Genomic DNA, 20,977 nt, shown 5'->3' on the forward strand with positions numbered 1-20,977 from the left:
GAGCCGGCAATGTGCCCTTGCAGCCCAGAAGGCCAAACGTATCACGGGCTGCATCAAAAGCAGCGTGGCCAGCAGGTTGAGGGAGCTGATTCTGCCCCTTTGCTCTGCTCTGGTGAGACCCCACCTGGGGTCCTGTGTCCAGCTCTGGAGCCTCAGTACAGGAAAGACATGGACCTGTTGGAGAGAGGCCAGAGGACTCACAGAAATTATCAGGAGGCTGGAACAGCTCTGCTGTGAGGACAGGCTGAGAGAGTTGGGTTGTTCAGCCTGGAGAAGAGATGGCTCCAAGGAGACCTTATTGTGGCCTTTCAGTACTTAAAATGGGGCTTATAAGAAAGATGGAGACAGACTTTTTAGCTGACCCTGTTGCGATAGCACAATGGGTAATGGTTTTAAACTGAAAGGGGGATGAATCAGGGTAAACATGAGGAAAAAAAAATTTACAATGAAAGTGATGAAACACTGGAACAGCTTGCCCCAGGGACACCCCATCCCTGGAAACATTCCAGGCCAGGCTGGATGGGGCTCTGAGCAACCTGATCTAGTTGAAGATGCCCCTGCTCATTGCAGGGGGTTGGACTAGATGAGCTTTGAAGGTCCCTTCCAGCCCAAACTATTCTACGATTCTATGAAATAGATCTATTTCAGGAGCACTGTAATAAAGCCTTGATTCATAAGGGAAACGGAGGTAAAACAAAACCGCACTAAGCAATTGGGAGCAGAGGTCTGCCTTGTGTTGGCTGTGGCAGCGCTTTCCAGCACACCATCGCAAGGTGAGAGTCAGGGAGGCACTGGGCCAGCACCACATGCACCAGCAGAGTCTCTGCTTGGCAGAGGGGCTGGGGGAGCCAAACTCACACCAACCTGGCAGAAAAGAGCTTGTGGCTTCAGTCCATTGGGAAGGGTAGGCAGCCAAACTATGCAAAAGGAGAGTGGGTTCGGATCATTTGGTCTCATTTGCTTTCAATGTTCTGGCATGCCAGGTTGTTGGGAAGGGCTTAGGTCAATGAAAAAACAAAGCCAAAGTTGCAGGGAGGGTGGGCTGAGAAAAAGAGAGAGGGATGGAGGAAAGCGTGTAGTGGGGCTGGAGTCAAGGGCTGCTGTGTGTAATGGGAGCAGTCTGGCAGACGCTGCTGCTGCTGTGCCTGGGCATGGTCAGGGCTCCTGCCTGTTTGATAGGGAAGTGAGACAGAAGGGTGGCAGGGGGTGCAGAGAATTTGCAAGAGTTTTTCCGGAGGCCAAATTAATCATTTGGCACCACAGCCGATTTAAGCAATCTCTGCCCCAGGCATAACAAAGGGGAAATCACAAGGTGGGGAAATGCAGCAGGGATGGGCAGGGACAATTAAGCCGGCTGCCATCAGAAAAACTGGCCGAACTATTGCCGGGTGATGGCCATGCCAGTGTAATATAAATCCCCGGTCACCAGTGGGTCAGAGATTTGGGGGGAGACCCTCTCCCTGGGGGATGCTACAAGGCAGGAGCAAGGAAGAGTGCGCACAGAGGAGGTCTGGGAATGGACATGCTCTGCAGGTCGGAGCAGCCCCAACCAGCTTCAGCCAGCTTGCAAGGATGCAGGAGCAGGTCTGAAACCCAGACAAGCAGCTCAGCTTGTCTCCACAGAAAGGTTTAACCACCATCCCACAGAACACAGCTGCCTTCCCTACTCAGGCCACAGCAGGCCCAGGCGGTGGGAAGGTGACTTGGAAAAACAGGACCCTGAAAGCTGCCATTTCCTCATGATGCCATCTACTTCAGCCTCACACAAGGGGAGATGAGGAATTATTTAAAGAGGGCACTGAAATCACCAGGGACTTTTCCTTGGCAGTAACAAAAGTCAGGGGATGTTTCCAGTAAAGAAGTGTCTGTAATTAGGGTTGCACATAGCGTGACGAGAAACATCCCAGCCAAACGCATCTCAGCCACAACTGGTCCTCCCTGCTGAGTCAGCGACCAGTGAAGCCTTGGTAAGCTCTTTGATTAACAGCCACCCTTGGCATAGGCTGGACAGGGACTGGCACATTTGTTCGTGACCCTCCTGGCTGCCAGGACACCCCAGCAGTGGGGCAGCGTCACTTGACTGCACCTCACCAGGTCTTGCTACCAGGCAGGACATGTCCAACCAGCCCAAACCCATTTACGGCACAGCCATACACAGCACTGTGCTGGCACACAAAGGACCACATACGCCCAATTTCTTCATTTAAGCTTTGCCCACTTATACAGGCTTAAAATAACAGACTAGAAAAATCCAGCTGCTGGAATAGAAAAATACTGTTTGAAAACTTATACGCAGGAAATGAAAACACCATATAGAGAGCTGTTGTCATATCCTCATTTGGGGTTTCACAGGCTGCGCTTTATGATAGACCAAGAAAAACTACCCCTCTTCCATTTGAGGAACATACCTGCCTTAAGGTGTTTTCCAGGTTTATTGACGTTCAGCATAGGGCTATTCCAATTTGATCACTAAAAGTGGTGAGACACAATCAAGCATAACTATTAGCTGATCTCCATTCAAATTCCTTTGATTTGCAGCATGCCCTGGATTAAAGTCCACAGCTCGAGTTGTTCCATGAAGTCTGGAACACAAGCAGCTGTGTCTCCACACCCTGGGACCAGCACAAGGCAAGGCCTGAGCCCTCCCTGTTTGCCCCTGGGCAGGCTGGGGGGCAATTCAGTGAGGAATAGTCTGAGCATCCACCTTCCCAACCCTAAGAGAGCAGCTCGGTTAAGTAAAGGTTTAAACCACTGCCATAGCAGACGTGGAGCCTGAAGAGGGAGCCACGATGAGGCCACCAGGAACAACACCTACAATGCCAAACTTTTGTAGCACTTTCCACTTCTGCTTGTACTTTCAGTCTGCAGAGAGAATACAAATACACTCATACAGATTTTCATATTTTTTCCTCAGGCTTACTGATAAACACATTCAGAAGACCAGCAGTAATTTCTTTTCACTATAGCAATTAAAAAAGAAAATGTGCTGCAAAGGCAGGAAAGATCAGGAGTCTGCCAGCAGAATAGATACATGACAGGGCTCAGCTCACGCCCTCATGCATGGACAGAGCTGACTCGGGGTGTTTTCTCTCTCCTGCTGCTTATGCCTGCAGCCTGTTAGGGCCCCACTGGTCACACACAAAATAACCACCAACCCCCACTTGCACACAGACACACACAAAGCTGTGCTGGCACCTGTAAGAAAAAGTGAGATACAGCAGGAGGGAAACTGCATTGAGTGTAACCTCCGCTCCAAGGGATAACATGCTCATCATTAAACCCCTTGAAAGAGTAGCTCCGTGACAGAAAAACAAAGCTAATCCATTTGCACTAGTGTAACAACAGAAATGTAACTCTGCTGAGGTCGGCATGTCCATAATATTTTTATTATGGTGAGAAGTGACCCAAAATAGGAAACACACACACAACACTAGAGCTAGGGATTTGCACACCCACCCCTTTGGCCCTCAAGCTGCCCTGCTTTCAGCAGCACACCCCTCTGCCCATGCACTCAAGAGTTTAATGTGTACCTCCAGTAGGGTACAGACAACAGAATTAGGGCCTCAGTGTCCTGGCTGGGAAGGAAGTGCTTGTGTAGGCTACATGCATTTTAGGTCTAAAGTGCCTGCTAGAAAACAGGTTTTCCTTAAGCGCTTGTCCTGCTTAAGATCTCATTAGCATTCACATATAGACTCTCACTTCATTGAGAAAAGTGTTTGCCTTTTATTCAGAAGACTTGTTCCTTTTCCAGTGATACTTTTCCATGTCCTTCAAACCAAAGAGCCCCTAGTTTCATAACAGCGCCATCAATTTGCCACAAAAAAAAAAAAGCAAACAAATCAAAACCAAAAAAGTTCCATGATGTGATAGAGCATAAAGGAATACAGCTAATACATTAGAGAAATAAACATTTACATACAGTTATGTATTTTGACATAAAACTGGTAGTAGGCAGTGAAAGATCAGGAAGAACACCAGGTCTGCTAGATGTTTGAAACAAGTCTACTTAGGCTGTATCTATATTGCCACGCTGGTTTTAGGCATGACTTTGCACTCAGGACCTAGCTACCTCAATTACCCACACAACACATGGTGGGCTTCCACACAACTTCCCCTACAGCCAGCAGCATGCACACAAGTATCTTGAGCTACCTGCCCAGTCTCAAGCAGTGCTTGCAAAGCTATAGAGGTGCAGCCTACTGTTGTGCTCTCTCTATGAATGTGGTGTTACACAGCTCATCCACATACACCTGGTTAAGAAACAAAATGTCGCCAGTTGCGTACTAGAACACCTTAAGTAACATGGAATCTTAAGAGTTTAGAAAAATACTTTAATTGTCAGTTCACAAGTAAAAACTATCACTATTACAAAATGTTTTGTAATACTAGAATACCTAGCTTGGAAAGAATTTTGTTCTTATTGCTGTTGCACGTAGTTTTCAGGAGTGTGTCAGCATGAAGGTATTAGTGGGTTTCCCACTTGGCATAGTCAGCTTGTAAGGGTACTCATAGAAATATACTTTCCTATTTAATCCTCAGGTAATTTTCACATGTTCAGGCTGCCCTCAATTTTTCAGACATGCATAATTGACACCTGATGCTACATAACAAAGTCTTGCCCAACTTAAATTGTTTCATGTAACAAATTTCATTTGCAGCCTTTAAACAAAAACCATTCACTCCAAAAAGAGTGAACACGGGCATTGGCACCACCTTAGCTGCTTGAAAATCCTATAACTGGATTCTGACAGCTATCAGATATTAACTCATTCATTTCATTTTGTTTGGTTTCTTCCTTATTCTCATGGTTGGGGTGATGTTTTGCATTTCCAGCTTTTTTAGACCGTCTGAGGAAAAATTTTGTCAGTAAGTAACATAATTCAGCCACATTTAAAAGAATGCAAATGCTGGACACAGCAATCATGAAAATAGTAAACACCGTCTTTTCAGTAGGTCGAGAAACAAAGCAGTCTACTATGTTGGGGCACGGCCAAGCATCACACTTCATTAAGCGAGGCATTCTGAACCCATCGTACATGAAATAAAATGCATACATGAAGACAGCCTCAAAGACCAGTCTGCAGAAGATGCTGCTGGTGTACGTCCACCACAAGGAGCCCTCAATACGAAACCTCTGTCTTCTGATCTCTTCGATGTCCTTGTATTCACATTTCTGGTCTCCCTTTCTGAACTGCCTTTTCTTCTCATGCCTCCTGTAAGCTACGTGCATGGCCACCAGCAGCGCAGGTGTGGAAACAAAGATGAGCTGCAGGGCCCAGAGTCTGATGTGAGAGATGGGGAAAAAGTGATCATAGCAAACATTCTTGCAACCAGGTTGCAGAGTGTTGCAGATAAAGTCATCTTGTTCATCCCCCCAGACTCTCTCTGCAGCCACGACCAGGATCATGATACGGAAGATGAACAGGACAGTGAGCCATATCTTCCCAATGCTGGTGGAGTGTTTATTTACACCTCCTAAAATGGTTTGCAGGGCTCCCCAATCCATTCTCTCGTTTTAGTTGTCTGACCTAAAACAAGACAAATAAACAAAACTAAGATTAATCAAGACAGGAAACAAATATCATCAAGCACGTGGTATAAAATAAAGACATCATATAATCACAGCATGTCCATTTGCTGTGGTAAAATTTTGTTTACACAGGGCGCTTACATATAAGTGCTCATAAATAATAACCTAATTGCATATCAGCAGGTAATATTTCATTAGTTGATTACACACATGGTTATCACACTCATTCAACTTCTATGTGTGTTTGCCAACTGAAAACAGCTATGAGCCACATGAAGCAGGAAAAGCAGACAGGGGAAATTGATGAAAACAGCCTTAAATTGAAGCTACAGCTCCTAGTACTCTGATAACAGCAACAAAATAGAAGATGACATCAGCCAAAAGTCAGGTTGTTTAAAAAAGTGTTAGCTAGAACTCTTATATAAATTAAGCCAAGTTGGCCCATTCTTAACTTTTGAGTGTAAACAACATTTTCATGAGTACATCCCAGCAAAGAGAGACCTTGAGGAACTGTTGCTGATCTTCTGCACCTTCCATGAGCAGGTCTGGATAACATGCATTCACAAATTTTAAAAGAATGTGACTGTAGGGCTCTATATTGTTAGTTGAAGCAAATTCCACAATAGCTCGAGGCAATGAAGGTAAAATCTTGGTCATTGTCCATCTCGAGTTGTATGTTTAAAATCGCTGCTTAAAGATTAATCTCAAAATGGCATTTCTCTCCACTATCTACAAAGAGAGCCTAGAGTAACTAGACAAAGACTCCTTCATTGTCAATGCCTGTTAGGTGATTTTTGTTCCCCACTGTAATACAGACCGCATCACTCCCAGAATACAGGAGACGTTTCAGAGGCTGGGAGTGCTGAAGTTGGTATTTGAAGAGTGCAGACAGGCCAGAAGTAGTTCAGAGACTTTTCAACAAAAGTGTATCATTTCCAGAAGGTAAGTTTCAAAGTACAATGACTTTAATCCTAACTAAAGGATTTCACCTTTGTCTCCCACATACTTCACAAGGAACACAATTATCTAGGTTTGCTCGGGTTCTGCAAACAGCTGCCCTTCAGACAGCATTGAGGCATTTCAGTCCATCCCTCCCTCACCCTTTCACTTCAAGCAGATTGACAGAAAGATAATTTGCAAGCTACTCTACCACACTCCCATTTTGAGTAATGTCAACAACTATTCTGCTTTACAGTAGAATTACATACAATCAGCAAGTCACATGCAATAATACAGAGCATCAGTCAAAAGCATGCAACAGCTCAGGAAAAACGAGGACACATTGTATGAATGCAAAGGGGTTTTTTGTTTGGTTGTGGGTTTTTTGTGCGTGTGATTTTTCTTGTTGTTTTTCTTTGACTTACTGGAACATAAGCATAATCTCCTTTCACTGGTTCCCTGAACTACATTTCCACCAGACCATGCTGGTTGACTGTGGGGTTGTACTTCAGCAGGTGAAAACCAAGAGAGGACCCAAGATTTTCTTCAGATTGGAGGGAACTTTTCCTGAGTGTCCTTCAGAACGCAAAATATATCTGGACTATTACCTCTGTATCTGTCTGAAAACAGTCCTGGAAGCAGCATTACCTTCCTATCCCGCCAAGTTATTTTTTAAGAATGTTTATTTTTCATTAGCATACAAATATAGAGAAAGTCTCAGCAGGTTAACAACTTTGAGGGCACAGGAAAGACCCCCAATACCAGAAATATTTAAAACATACCAGCCAGATTTTTAAATCTTTGTTTCCACCCCTTTTTTTTTACCATCTGATTTTTCATCACACCAGCCCTTCTTTCAGGATTTGCTTTGGAAATCCTTGCATGTTAAACAGAGGAACAGTTACAACTTTATTAGTGTTTTTACTAGCACCCTGTTACTATTACATACATATTGCAATTACAATAGCTGTAAAATGACATTACAACTAAGTTTTATGACTAGAAATACTTATGCACACCTGAATATAAAACCTGAGGAAGACTGGCACCATGTAAGCTGCAGTATTACATAAGTCACCCATGCTTTAATTTCAGACTCCTTGCATTTCTTCTCTCAGCCGTTGTTTCTCTCCCTGCCTGTCAGCCACTCCTTACAGTGGGAAAAGCTGAGAAGTGGCACCTGTGCACCTCATCCCCATAAGTGCTGTTTCTTACATGTCACCTCTCACTGTACACAGTACTGCTGCCTGTTACCACAACTCCACAAGGATTTGCTTCCACAAGCAATTACTCCTTCCCAACTCACATGAAGAACGGGAATCTAAATGTGAGTGCTTCAGGGTATACCTATACCTTTACCTAAAGGGCAGCTTGTCTTCAGTGGCAAAGTTAGCTCAAGATGCTCACCCACCACCATTTGTTCCTGAGGTCACCTTGCAGTTCTCCATCTCCTGCAACTTTGTGGGGGTGCATTATAAACCAGGTGGCTTGTTCAAAAGTTATTCCCAGTACCAGTATGTGCATTTTGTTTTTAACCTTATCTGTCCTTACAGCACAGACCCACAAAGCATCTGAAAAGCACATCTTTATTTAAAAATCAGGCTGCAAACTGCAAAGCATGGGTAAGAATGAGCAGTCAGTGAAGAAAATAAGCTGGCAAAGCTTTATTGCTGAGGACAACATCATGAAAGTATACTCTCCATCTGACTTGCTCCACCTCCTTTGAGAGTGTATTGAGCTTGCTAAGCCAAAACATAGTGCTTCAATTCTAACAAAAGCACGGCTGTACCTGTATCAGAGCAGAAAAAGCCAACACACTTGGGAGAGGCAGCCTTTCACCTTGAGTCTCCTCATGACATTTCCTCTCCTTCCCAAAAAAGCCTTTGTCCTTCATATCTGCCCAAACCCTCCCCCTTCACCATTCCCACCTACCTTTCCAAATTCTCCAACTATCTCTTCAGCTCCTCCTGCAACAATCCCCTACTCTTCCTGCTGCTTGCTGAGCTAGTCGCCAACCTTTGCACCTTCTTGCTGTACCCTCATGCCCTCTCCGCCTTGTTTTTATGCTGGTGGAAAGTCATATGACTTCTGGAAACTCCAGAGATTGATACAGGCACAGACCAGAAACCAGTGAGGTCCCACCATCTTCTCCCTGAAGGGTGACACAGATTGTAGGGCCATATTCAAGCAGCCTAAATGCCATGCAAATACTTTGGCCCCAGTGTTTCCTACTAGCTGGCTTTGAACAGTTCTCATCAATACAATGTAGAGGATCTAATGAAGGCAATTCTGAAATTGCTGAAGTGCCCACCTCTCTCCAATAAACAGACACAGCAACCCAAGCAGAACTCAAGTTAACTGAGTATGGCACTTCACACTACTTGGGCATCAGTGCAGATCACACCAGCTAAGTATCAAGTTTGGGCTATCTGTACTTATGCAATGGCTCATTTACTGTAACTTACTCAAACCCTGGTATGTTGACTCCCAATCATACGGTATCTTTCTTCCAGATACTTGCTTTTAAGACCTTTCTTACTAGCAAGTAAAATATTAACTGTCTTGCTGACCAAAGAGAAGAAAGATGGAAAGCCAATTCCTTTAATGGGTGGCAGCTCTTAATTTTCATAGAGCCAGTCCAGATAGTATTTTCTATGTGAGCAAATCTGGGTTAATGCCTACAGAAATAATAGTATATAGGCAGTCAGGGACTTACATGCTTTGCTGGTCTCAGAAGTACAGCACAGCACAATAATAAGTTAAAAAAATGAAAGCTTAAGTAAATTTGGGAGTGGGACAAGTAAAGCAGAAAGGTGGGAAGAACAGAAGCGTCAAGGTTTTTTCGCTAGTAGGTTGGACAGCAGCAAGAAAAGAACTACAGCTTCTCTATTTCTGTAGCTCTCAGCTTCCAAGCAGCATTGTTTTCAACTCTGTGCTGCCCTGGCCAGACTGCCTTCTGCTTCAAAGCTGGCTCCTGTAAGCCGACACTAAACCACAATCAAAGCAGTTTCACCCAGTGAAAAACCCTGCAACTCACCACACTGTGGACAATCAGCATCGAGCTCCTGTGTTTGAGTACAGCTCGTTAACAGAATCAAAAAAAGCATCTGTTAAAGACTGTTGTACTGGGAAATCATTAGTCAATGGTTAAATCCACAACTTCAGCAAACCACAAGTATGATACAGTGAAGGAAAAAACAAAAGATACATTCCTCTCACATATACAACATGGCACTTGCTGCTGTAAGATATTATCAAGCAAAACATGTAGTTGTTAGGAAGTGTTACACTATTTGATTAGACTATAGGATCATCCAGGAGCCCCAGTAAATAGGGGGTCCACAGTATGCTAATTTATACATTAATTCAGAGTAAGATTATACCCTTCACCCCACAGCTACAAACTGGATACCAAATTACTTATTCTTCTGAAACTACACAGAAATGTAGACTGTGTTCACAACACCCCCACTCTTATTAGAATTCTAGTGCAGGGTGTACCAAGAGTTACCAGCCCAGTGTGACACTCCACTTTCAGCAGCGCCTCCAGATACTGACACAAGATCAGCAGTCTGCCAAGACAAAAGTCACTTTATCCTTTATGGGAATGTGTTAACCAAGATAATCTTTAAGCAAAAAAAAAAAGCACTGGTCCCCAAGTGTCCCTCGTCACCCCCAAGCCAGGGACAAAAATAACTCTGATCTCTGAGACTGGCAGTTCTAATGCCAAATTTTTGCCATAGAAAAGCTTTATAAACATCCGAACTGCAGACCAAGATCATTACCCAAATTATTTTATCACCCAATAAATATTGATGAATGTTGAGGTCCAGCATGGATGCAAAGGTGCTGCTGATACAACTTTCCCTTCAGGTCTTGATCTAAACAGCTATGCTGGGAGCACCAACTCATACAGGGGCTGATAACCAGCATCAAGGTGTCTTAGACCTGTATATGCCATTTCATATCCAGATTTGAAGAAGACAAATCTGTATTTCAGCAGTTTTGAATCCACATATCATCACCCTGTCAACCTGAGCTCTAACTTACTGCTAAGCAAAATAGCAAGCCCTTAATGCCTAGTGTGTAGATTTTGACATTTCTATTGCAGAGTTAGTTTTGGTGCTGTATCACAAGAACACTGCATTGCCAGAACCGAACCAAGGAAGCTACTAATAAATACAGATTAACGTCTTCCAAAGACAGCATCCTTTTATTTCACCAAGAAAGGCTGGCTACAGCAATTACTTGCTGACTCTCTCAGACTTCCTACCTAATTTGCCAGCCCACCCCATGGCTCAGTTTCCCAGACACTAAACAGGGAATAACAAATCTCACCATCTCACAGGGCTGTTCCAAAATGCTGAACTACAATCAGGCTTCACAGACTCGTACATGATTATCAGTAGACCAAAACAGATAAGTACCAGTTTGAAGTTGGAAGTACAGAGATTGAATTCAATCATCCAGGATATTCCTGCTACCTGAAAAAGAATACAGCTCCCTACATTGCTATAGCTTTAAAGTAGAGTTCAAAATGTAAAAAGGTACAGCTTTGAAGTCAGACATTAGCAAGCAAAATCATTTAATTTCACTATTATAGGCAGCTTCCAGTCATTCTAATTTTAGAGCAGTATATTGCAAACTTTGAGGAACATGTAGTTGAACACTTTGAAATATCTACTTTCCTAAAAAGTTTAATAAAGATCAAAAGAGCAGTCTCACAATCACAGAAGCCTGCGCAATTCTCTCTAGCAGCTCCTAAACTTTGTTCTGAACACCTATCTCCAGATCAGGGGAAACCAGATAACAGAAGAGGCATGACAGAGGATTTACAGTATATCTGATTTGACACAAGAACAGGCAAAGACTAATCAGGAATAGGAAACCTCTGAGAGTTGCAGGTCTGAACACTGCAAGCATTGTACTTTGCTTCTACTCAAGTTTATGAAAACAGGAGGCATTCTTTGCCCTAATTAAACCTAGTGTGAAACTCAAAGATAGCCTTTAACACAACATCACACCTTAGAATCCAATATGCATGTAGTTAATTGTAAAAAAGTATGCTAGTTAACTATCAACAGCATTAAGGGTTCAGTTCTACCCATGGTGACCCCCCTCTGACTGTCCCATATTCATGCCCCTACATGAGTTAAGTCATTTTCTGAGCATGTTTGGAAATAGACATTTTACTAGGCTACAACAGTAAATGGATTATTACCATCATCCCAAACACTGCTGCACAAAATTCACTCCACTTGTGGAAAAGAGTAAATCATAAGTGCCAGTCACACCTGAAGGCCTGACAAGGCAGCACAAGCCCTGTTAGAATCTGGCCCCTCTCAGCCATTCTCCCCTGTAAACCCTTCATTCAAAATGTGCTTTAAATTTCTCACTTTGAAAGAAAGCCACATTCCTGAAGATTACGACTTCACTGATGCAAGTGTTCCATTTCCCATATTTTTAAAGAAAGTTTTATACACAGTGAACTGCTCCCAGTCATTAAAACAGCAACTTCCTAGTTATGACATTTTTATGTTTTGGGGTTTTTTTTATTGTTTTTTTTTTTTTACCCCATTATTTCTTATTTCCTTCCCCCTAGACCTAGGCAAATGTCTATATCCCCTCTTCCAATCTGCCCCCTCCCACTTCATTGTAACATTTCTTACAAAACTGGCAAGTCACTCACTCACAGACAGAACTTGCACCCTTTTGGAAATTCTAATTAAATTTATAAACAGGGAGATTTTACACAGCAGTGCAGCTTTTCCTTGAGTGTTTTTTTTGTTATCATTTCTCTCACCAAAAGTAAAGACAACAGCAACTTTTTTGTCTTTAAAAAAACAAAACCAAACTATTACAGGAAGAAGCATTCGTAAAAGATAAAGAATAGAATTAGCTTCCAACTTTCTTTTATCAACCAAGAGAAGATGTGTTTCTCTTTTTCCACATTCCTTCTGTTTTGAAAGCACTTTATCTCTCCTCACATATCATCACGTCAGGCTTTTCCTTACAAACTGGTGTTTAGCCAGGCAAGAGTCACAGTTCTCCTTTCAGATAACTCATCAGTCATCATTAAACAACAACTGAAACCAGTGAGGAACAGAACAAGGAAAAACATCAAAAGAAAAAACAAAAATGCACCCCATGCTCCCATTTCATGTAGCTTGAGACCACTGATTTCATTGCAACTGTTGACATGAATAACACAAAGAACCGACTTTTAAAGCACTCTCTTTACTCATAGGTACCACCTGAGCCTATGGAATGACTGTTATTAAGAACTTGTATGTCCATCTCAAACTGTTGCTATTTTTCCAGCGACCAAGATAGTCTGCTATACCTTTTTCACTGTGCAATTACTTTTTGCACAACATAAACGAGGCCACTCAAGTAATCTACCTGGGTTATGCTTCAAGGGATGCAAACCAGCAACAGTCAGAGGCACAAGCCTCTGCAAGTTGAGAAAATTAGCCCTGTCACAACAAAATTAATTCCTCCAGAGGAATAGTTTTAACTCATGGCTTTTTATTGTTCCATTTTTAAGCTCTGTAATATGTCCGTCTACCAATTACCAGACTAAAATTTTTGGGCACAGAAATCTCCCAGAAACCCCGACAAATGCAAAGCCTCACGGCTCGGCAGACATGTTGGAAATCCCACCTGGAAAATTACACTGAATGCCTAGTTGACACATGGAGGTGTCTCCTTCCAGACTGAGACCTGTCCCTCCATTGCCATGTCTCCTAAGTTAAACCTACCAGAACCACATGGACATCCTTCTGCCTGCTGCCTTTCCTCTAGGGCTCTTCAAGGCAAATATCTGGCAAGCACAGTTTCCAGGCTGAACAGCAGAGACCAAGAGATACTAGAAACCACATCTACCTTCTTTAACAATATCAAGGATAAAAAATACATATACTCTCAACTCAGTGCACATGCATACACTGCGGTAATCCCAAACAGAACTTGGGCCCAGACCCCCATATCATTTCACACAGGCCACAGCCAATAAAATATCTTTAGTGATAAAAGTCAGAAAAACCGGGTTTGAAAGAGCATTCTTAAGACAAAAAGCCACTTCCTTCTTTCAACCCTTTGCCTGTTCTCTTAAGATTATTTCCAGATACACAGTGAAAACTAACAGAGCACAATACAGAGAAATTAATTATTCTATTGGGAAAAAAAAAAAAAAAAAAGAAAAACTATTCTTCAACTCAAAAGATTGAAGAAGTAACAGACAATCTAGGAAGGTGCAATGACAGCAAAACCAGCCATGGCCAGCAGGCCACAGAACAATCAGATACCAGCTACCGCAGGAGCTCAGCAAACCCTCCTGCCCTCACTCCAGCTTGTAACTCATGTTTCATTCCAGGGCCCGAGTACTCAATTCCTTGTGCAATCTTATCCAGCACCAACACTCAAAAACACATTTATTTCTGACTCACACCTCCCATTTCCTATTCTCCCCGTAAATCTGAGGAATGTTTCCAGTGTGTGATCGGACGCTCACAGGACCTGTCAGTTTTACTGATGCAAGCTGTTTACCTTCCTGCTGCTCTCTTCACAGTTATAGGCGTGTCACAAATTACCTGTAATTGCGGAGGCCTTGATTTTGCTTGGTGTTTTAGCTGGTCGGGTACTTCACATAACGTGCCTACAGAGAGCTGCCGGGAGAAGGTGCATTAAAAAAAAATAAGAGGTTGCTAGAAGTTAACTGCATAGGTAAGAGAAACAAGAGTGTTCCCTTTTAAAACTGATCGCGGGGTTCAAGCGTTCCCCCTCATGCTTAAGCTCAGGAAGCGAAACCGAGAGCTCACGGGTAAATCCTCTGGGGCACAAGGGGGCAGCGCACACGGTCCCATCCGCCGGCCCCGGCCGGTCTCTGCAGGCGGCCCCACTCCCAGTCGCGGCGGGCAGCGCCGCCAGAGCGCCCAACGCCCCAGCCCCACGCTGGGTGCAACAAGTGCAGCGGCAGCGACCGCAGGGGGGACAACGGGCCGGGCTGAGTCCCCCATCCCTTCCACCACCACCAGGCCCGCTCCACACGGAGGACGCACAGGAACGGCTTCCCCCGCCGGCTTCCCCCGTCCCGCCGCGCCGCTCACCTGCTCCGCAGTGCCGCGGGTAGAGCTCAGTTCAGCCCCGCCGGGAGCTCCGGGGGCCAGGCACCGCGGGCGGGCTGGCGGGGCTCGATACGGCTCCGGCAGTGCCTCCAAGGAGCGGCCAGTCCCAGCTTCGCCGCCCCAGCGCTTTAAGGTCCCTCCCCGTTCACCTGCCGCCGCTTTTAACCCGCCCCTCGCCCGCCTCCGCCCGCGCCGGGCTCCTCGGGCCGCCTGGGGAGGACGCGGCGCACCCGGGGCGGGGCCGGGTGCTCATCCCACCGCCGTGACCTGCGGCTGCTGTCCCTGCTGGGGCGGCGGGAAGCGCCGGGGGCGGGCGCTCCTCCCACCCCCCACGCTGGAAGTTGCAGGGGGAGAACGCGAGGGGAAGGGAGGGTAACTGCAGATATGTGGGGTTTTTTCAGAGGAAATTAATATCTATTTAGGATAAGAGGGTCGTATTCCCGTCTTGTCAAATCCAGGTATTCAAAAGGTCTTTGGGAGATTAGAAAAAACAACCCCCCAATCACGTCTTTTTCTCCTAAAAATTGTTGAGGAGTCACTGGCTGGAGACAGAAGGAAAGAGCTAGTAGTTTCTGGCTTTTTGAGGTTAATTTTCAAGTGTGATTGAAATGCTAGGGCAGTGCCCTGCAAACCCGCAGGCTTTCACAGAGCTGCAGATATTTGTCAGTGCAAAGACCTATTTTGGAAAGTTTTTTTGTTTCTAAGGAATAGAGTTGCTGAGGAAACAATTTACTTTGGGTTCAAAAATCCCTGCCCGAAACGGAATTCTCCATCTTGCACGCACGCACATCAAACTAAATAAATGGTTTCTAATACTCTTAACTAAATTTCCAAAGAAAACGTAAAAGCGTACAGCACAACAACAGTACATTCACTTGGGCTTTGGGTGAAAAATGTGTGTGTTCATGATTGTTTAGAGTATAAGGGCTCAAACATAAATTATTTCCAGCTAAATTCTTCCGTTATCTCCATTTTCTAGAAAAAAAATAATGCCAAGGAAAATCTTTTGCAAAAGTCAATGGTTTAATTGATCTCATGCTCAGCAAAAAGAAGTAGAAATTTCTAGCATGAGCAACTCTATCTTATACTTGAAAAAGACTGCCATGAGTTGGGGTTTAAACATTAGCCTCTGCCTCTGTATGTTTGTCTTCCCTCCATCACCCCTTCTTAAACTTGCAGTCAGATCCATGGAACCTGCATGTGAGGACCATAGGAAAATTCATGACGGAAGGGATCTCAGGAGGCCTCTAGTTGAACCTGCTGGTCAAGCTCTCTCGGACCATTCAGTAGCTTTATCCCATCCATGGGGGACACAGCACTTGCTGCGACTGGAGTCAGGTCACTGTGGCAACTGCAGGACAAGGCCCAGGGTATGTGATGCTACACTGAGGTAGACAAGCCATAAATACCTGAGGCCTGAGTCTTCCTGTGTTTGCTGACTTCTAGTGAAGTTGTGTGCTGAGGTGATGTTCAAGGTTCATGTGTACGGTGTGTATGAGGAAGGGAGGTGGCTGTGGACCCGGCCACATGTCTTCAGTTTGCGAAATGGAAGCCCATCTCCCAATATAAGAAAAGCTTCAGAACAGACATCTGGAACACGTGGTGTTCCCTCTCCACTCACTTTCCAGCTTGATTCAGCGACCTTGAAAAAGTAAAACATGTCCCATCTCTGTCATTCCAAGATCAAAATACTTTAAATGTTGGGTATATTTAGCTGCAGCAGAAGATTTAAAGTTTTGCCCAGCATTTCAAGGCTGTGTTTACCACCAAAAAGTGGGCTTTTTGCACTAAGAAAAGTATTTTGAAAAACTAATGGAGACAAGCCCCCTCTGATTCTTGCTGTGAAATTACCTAAAGGAGCTGTGGGAGGGGTACAACGTGAACCTCTCTGAGCTGCCTTGCTTCAGGTCTTCACTGCACTGCCTTGCAAGGGTGTTATGGCTGGAGACCAACAACTTATCCCAAGGCAGAAACGCCCAGTTCTGGCAGGAATGAAAAACCTTTTAGTGAAGTTCTGTGTTTCAAAATCGAGACAATGTCGAACAAGCTGTTCTTTAGCTGGAACCACAGTGGGGAGCATCAGGTGAATGGGTGGTGGGGAGCAAGGGGACAGGTTCTCCTCTGCTGGGTATTTTTCGTCTGTTGAATGCTACTTCTCTGACCTGGTAACATCAGCACGCTCTTTGATTGTAAGTGATGATGCAAGTGACATTAGATAGAAAGAATGAGATGTGTCAATGCTGGAAATTTAAGGAACAGTAAAAAGGGTTTCCTAGTTTTAATCACAGGGTTTTCTCTTTAATTATGTGGGGAAAAAATGAAACCTATTTAGTAATTGACTACTTAGTAATCAGAGCTAGATAGTACTTATTCCTTTACAAATGAGGAATACTTTGTATATTGCTTAGCCAGCATATAAGAAGTACTGTTCAATAAACCTGTGAAATAAATACATTTATTACTTTTGAATTACTTTTACAATTACAATTGATTACTTTTGAATGATGACATCCCCTCCTCCTGTAACAGCCACAGCTGTGCACTATAATGTGCATGATTATATTTTGTTTGTTGACATAATTTTTAAGTAAAAAGGGAGAAGAAATGGTTGGATAAACATAGAAACCATGTATTACCAACATATGAACAAAGAGGAAAATTAAAGTTATAGGGTTCAGGAATTCTGTATTACTAGATGACTCCCATGATAATGCAGATACAAAGTAAACATCTTTGTAAATACATTTTTTGGAAAACAGAGATAGTTATCACAACATAATATTGAGGACCGAGAGTAGCTTTAGGTACAAAGCTTAACTAGCTTAAGACGAGCCTCTTCAGTAATGCAGATCATCATCTATAAGGTCATAATGACAGGCAAGGCTGATGTCCTGTAAGTGCCTTTAAATCATGAAGACCCCTTTTAAAATACTGGTGTAGTCCAAGTTTTCCTCTTGATCAGTCTAATCAAGCCAGAGTCTGATATGACTAGAACTTTTGACTGAAATTTTAACCTGATTTTTCACATGTTTCGTTAGACTGAAGATTTGTACAAAACAAATCCAACTTCTCAGTCTTCTTATTTTTCAGAAGGGATAAAAAAGGAGGAAAACAAACAAATAAAACCACTAGGAAGTTTCCTATTTTCCTATGGCAGACCATTGCTCAGACATTGTAGTGAAGACTGGAAGTGGGAGGTTTTTCTTCCCCAAAATTTCTGGCTTCTTTCCAAACCTTCACACCTCCAATTAGACTCTTGGCACTCTTCTGCCTATTTAGCAGTTCAGAGGGGAAAAAGAAAATTAAGCGCAGTCCTTCTGTGTGAAGCAGTTGTGCAGGGGTGTCTCCAAGTGCACACTCTCCTGTGGCACATTTATTAGGGGACAACAGGCAAGCATGTGGTACTGGTGCTATATACAAAGTCCCTGATCAAGCTTCATCCTTGTTGTATGCTGCTTAGGAAACTGCTTTTCCTCAGTTTTTCTTTTCAGCTTAATTTACTGGCCAGCATTCCTACAGGGATTGTGCTGGCCTTGATTTACACACTCTCGGCAAATCCCAGGACCTCATCTAGCCAGAAATGACACCCAAAGAGTCACTTCCTTTGCAATATAATTACTTTAATGATAACATGCAGTATCATAAAGGTTGCTCATGTAATATTGCCATTTATTAACCATTACAGCTCCTCAAGCATTAGTACTGTTGTGACAAGCAGTACTTTTTCCCACCTGTACAGGCCTTACATGTGCTCCCATGGAACAATTAAGATTGCACTTTCCTTGAATAATAGGGCAGGTGGCTGTCTCCCTTATCTTTTTGACCTCAGGTCGTCCTCATCAGTGAGACCTTCCCTTTTTTATTTTCAGTTAACTGATATCCATAAATATCCCAAGTGAAACATACTGGCTGCTTTCCTCCTGAGGTAACTTGGCAAGCTCAGTGATGTTCCCTGCTTGTGGAGATAGAAGGAGAAACAGGAGAGAGCCAAAAAAACCACCCCAACCCCAAATGACATGGGGGACCAACAAAAGGGGATGAAAATGGTTTCTAGCACCGCCAGTACGTGACCAGGCTGGCTCACACCAATTCAGATAGTTTACACTTGTTACCTCAAAATGGGTATAAGCAGCTGTTTTAGCACATGGTCTTCCAGGATGCCATTGAAACGTGTACCTCTTCTGCGTGCTAGGTAGGATAGATTAAATCACTGTCAGTTAATTTCTTAAGCTGACAGCTCTGGATATCCAGCATCAGCTTGATTTGAGAGGTAGAGCTTTCTCCTTCCTTAGGCAGCCCAGTAATTTCTGCAACACTATTGCTAATTTGGAAGCTGACAGTTTACATCTCCCCGCCCCTTTGGTTTATTACAAATATTTCGTCTGACCAGCTGTAGTCTGCCGTGTCCTTCTTCGCTCTGGGCAAAGGGGGACCAGAAAGGCTGTCAGCAGTGATGTGCAGTTGCTGTTGTGATGTTTCTCCTGGAGCAGGCAGCTGCAGCAAGAGTCCCCAGCTCCAGTGGCACCTAGCCCAGGCTACGGATAGAGCCGTGGAGGCTTCCAGCTGATTTGATTAATTTGTCGTTCCCTGGTTTGATGTAATAAGTTCATTGTTCCCCAGTTCAGCTTAATTGGGTTATTGTTACCCGATTTAACTGACTGATTGCAGCCTGGCTTGATTTAATTAATTGCTGCCTGACTTGCTGAATAAGCAAGCTCCTGCAGCTGGCTGCCAGCACAGCTCATGGCTCCCAACCCATGCTGGCTGCCCCTTTCCCTCTACCAACCTGCTCTTCTCCTGGGAACTGATCTCGTTTAGCCATATCCTCTGTTCCCTTCCTCCTTCTCCATTCTGTTCCTGCAGCTTTTCCCCAGCCCAAGGAGCTTCTCTTGCTCATCCTCTAATCCTTTTCTTCCTTTTTCTCTGCTTCTCCCTGGCTTTAGCCCTGGACCTGCCTCCAGTTTTCCTTGAAGAGCTCTGAGCACTGCATCCCACAGTAACCCACCCTGCTGCAACTCCTCTAAAGCTGCTCCTGAGCTCCCCAAAGGCTTTGCATTTCACTTGCTTCCTGTGTCCCAGATTGCACTTCCTGTAGTGGGATTTTTGTTTTGTCCTGTTCTACATAGCAATCCTGCACAAGTGGCAACACTTGTTTGGTTCTCTCCTTTTTTCTTCATCTCCACTACTTGCCTGTACCCAGTTTTCCTTTAAGGTAACATCCAGAAGCCTCTCCCCTTGTTGCATGTTACCTGGCATCACCTAGGTTCTTAGCTCTTTTTTTCTTCCTTCCCTGGATCTGTTCAATTCCTTTGAGATTTCTACGTCCACTGCAAAGATTCTCGGATTGCTCCTTAGCTTATACTCTAGCCTTTTGTTTTCACCTCAAATATTCTAATGATGGTTCAGTTTTCTCACTGGCCCTCCATTCTTTGGCTCTCGGTTAATTTCCCAATCTCCCCAGATCTCCTTGACTTATCCCTCTGCGTGTCCTTTTGTCTTCATTCAGCAGAAAAAATGAAGTATAGGTATATCTTGCCCTCTTTCCTCTGCTGTTCTGGCCCACTGTCCATCTGATGTCAATGCTAGGAGTAGACACACGCTTCTGCAAGCACAGAATTACTGTTTTTCAAAGTAGGTGTGTCAAGTTGTAAGTCTGCATTTATGTCAATGATCAGCATGAGCCAAGGCTTCTCCTTGCTCACCTCAGTTCAGTGCATACAGGTGAAATCAGCTCTACCTGTGCTACACACAGCTTCTGTATACCCTAGTTAATGCAACAGTGTCATATTCCTGCTGCTCTAACATCCATTCTCTCTCCTATATGTGACCCTCTTTGAGTTCATAATTGCAGGTCCTCCTATTGTTGCCTTTGGTTCATATGCTGGATTTACAAAGGCAATCTGACTTTACAGATTATAGAGATACTGGCAATCCCTCTAACATTACCAGTATATAAAGGTATGACACCCAGCCCTGTTTTCATGAAAGCTGGTGCCAAACCTCTCATAAAATGTTATGAGAACAGGACTGGGCCATAGACTCTTCATTGCATTTTCCATGATGGTAATTAAAATAACATTAAAGTTATCTCTAGAATTAGCGGGTGTCGGGCTCTCTTGACATCTTCCATCTTCTGCATTTGATAAGGCATCTTTCTGTTAGTGGTTCCATTCACTGAGCTGATACATGCAAAATATGGATGCTTGAGGCTTTTAATAGTGTGGAGCACACATTAAGAAGGAGAGAAATGGGGACAACTGCCCTTCAATGTAGAACCAGCCTTTCAATTTGTATTTGTGAAGCAGCCCTGTGGCAAGAATAGATGGTTAACATAAAGAAAGTATTTATGGCCGTTTGCCTTTATTGGTGTGAAGTATTTTGT

General features: G+C 43.9%; 1 protein-coding gene across 4 annotated transcripts; it reads right to left on the bottom strand.

The window, feature by feature from the left end:
* Positions 1-3,699: 3,699 nt before the first annotated feature.
* Positions 3,700-14,859, bottom strand: LOC102084020 (gap junction beta-6 protein). 4 transcript variants are annotated; one of them, XM_065049560.1, is made up of 3 exons: positions 14,578-14,859; positions 14,018-14,136; positions 3,700-5,528 (listed from the first exon to the last, which is right to left on the bottom strand). In XM_065049560.1, exon 3 carries the CDS (start codon positions 5,504-5,506, stop codon positions 4,715-4,717), a length of 792 nt encoding a protein of 263 aa, XP_064905632.1. In that variant the 5' UTR covers positions 5,507-5,528; positions 14,018-14,136; positions 14,578-14,859; the 3' UTR covers positions 3,700-4,714. The 4 variants fall into 4 exon arrangements, with proteins under 4 accessions (XP_064905632.1, XP_064905627.1, XP_064905634.1 ...); XM_065049555.1 differs by having other exon boundaries at positions 14,062-14,136; positions 14,578-14,855; XM_065049562.1 differs by lacking the exon at positions 14,018-14,136.
* Between the last annotated feature and the right edge of the window lie 6,118 nt (positions 14,860-20,977).

This window comes from Columba livia, chromosome 1 (assembly GCF_036013475.1).
Source record: "Columba livia isolate bColLiv1 breed racing homer chromosome 1, bColLiv1.pat.W.v2, whole genome shotgun sequence".
NCBI lineage: Eukaryota > Metazoa > Chordata > Aves > Columbiformes > Columbidae > Columba > Columba livia.

Coding starts and splice junctions, on each gene's coding strand:
- LOC102084020 (XM_065049562.1), bottom strand. CDS start 5,506: ATGGATTGGGGAGCCCTGCAAACCATTTTAGGAGGTGTAAATAAACAC.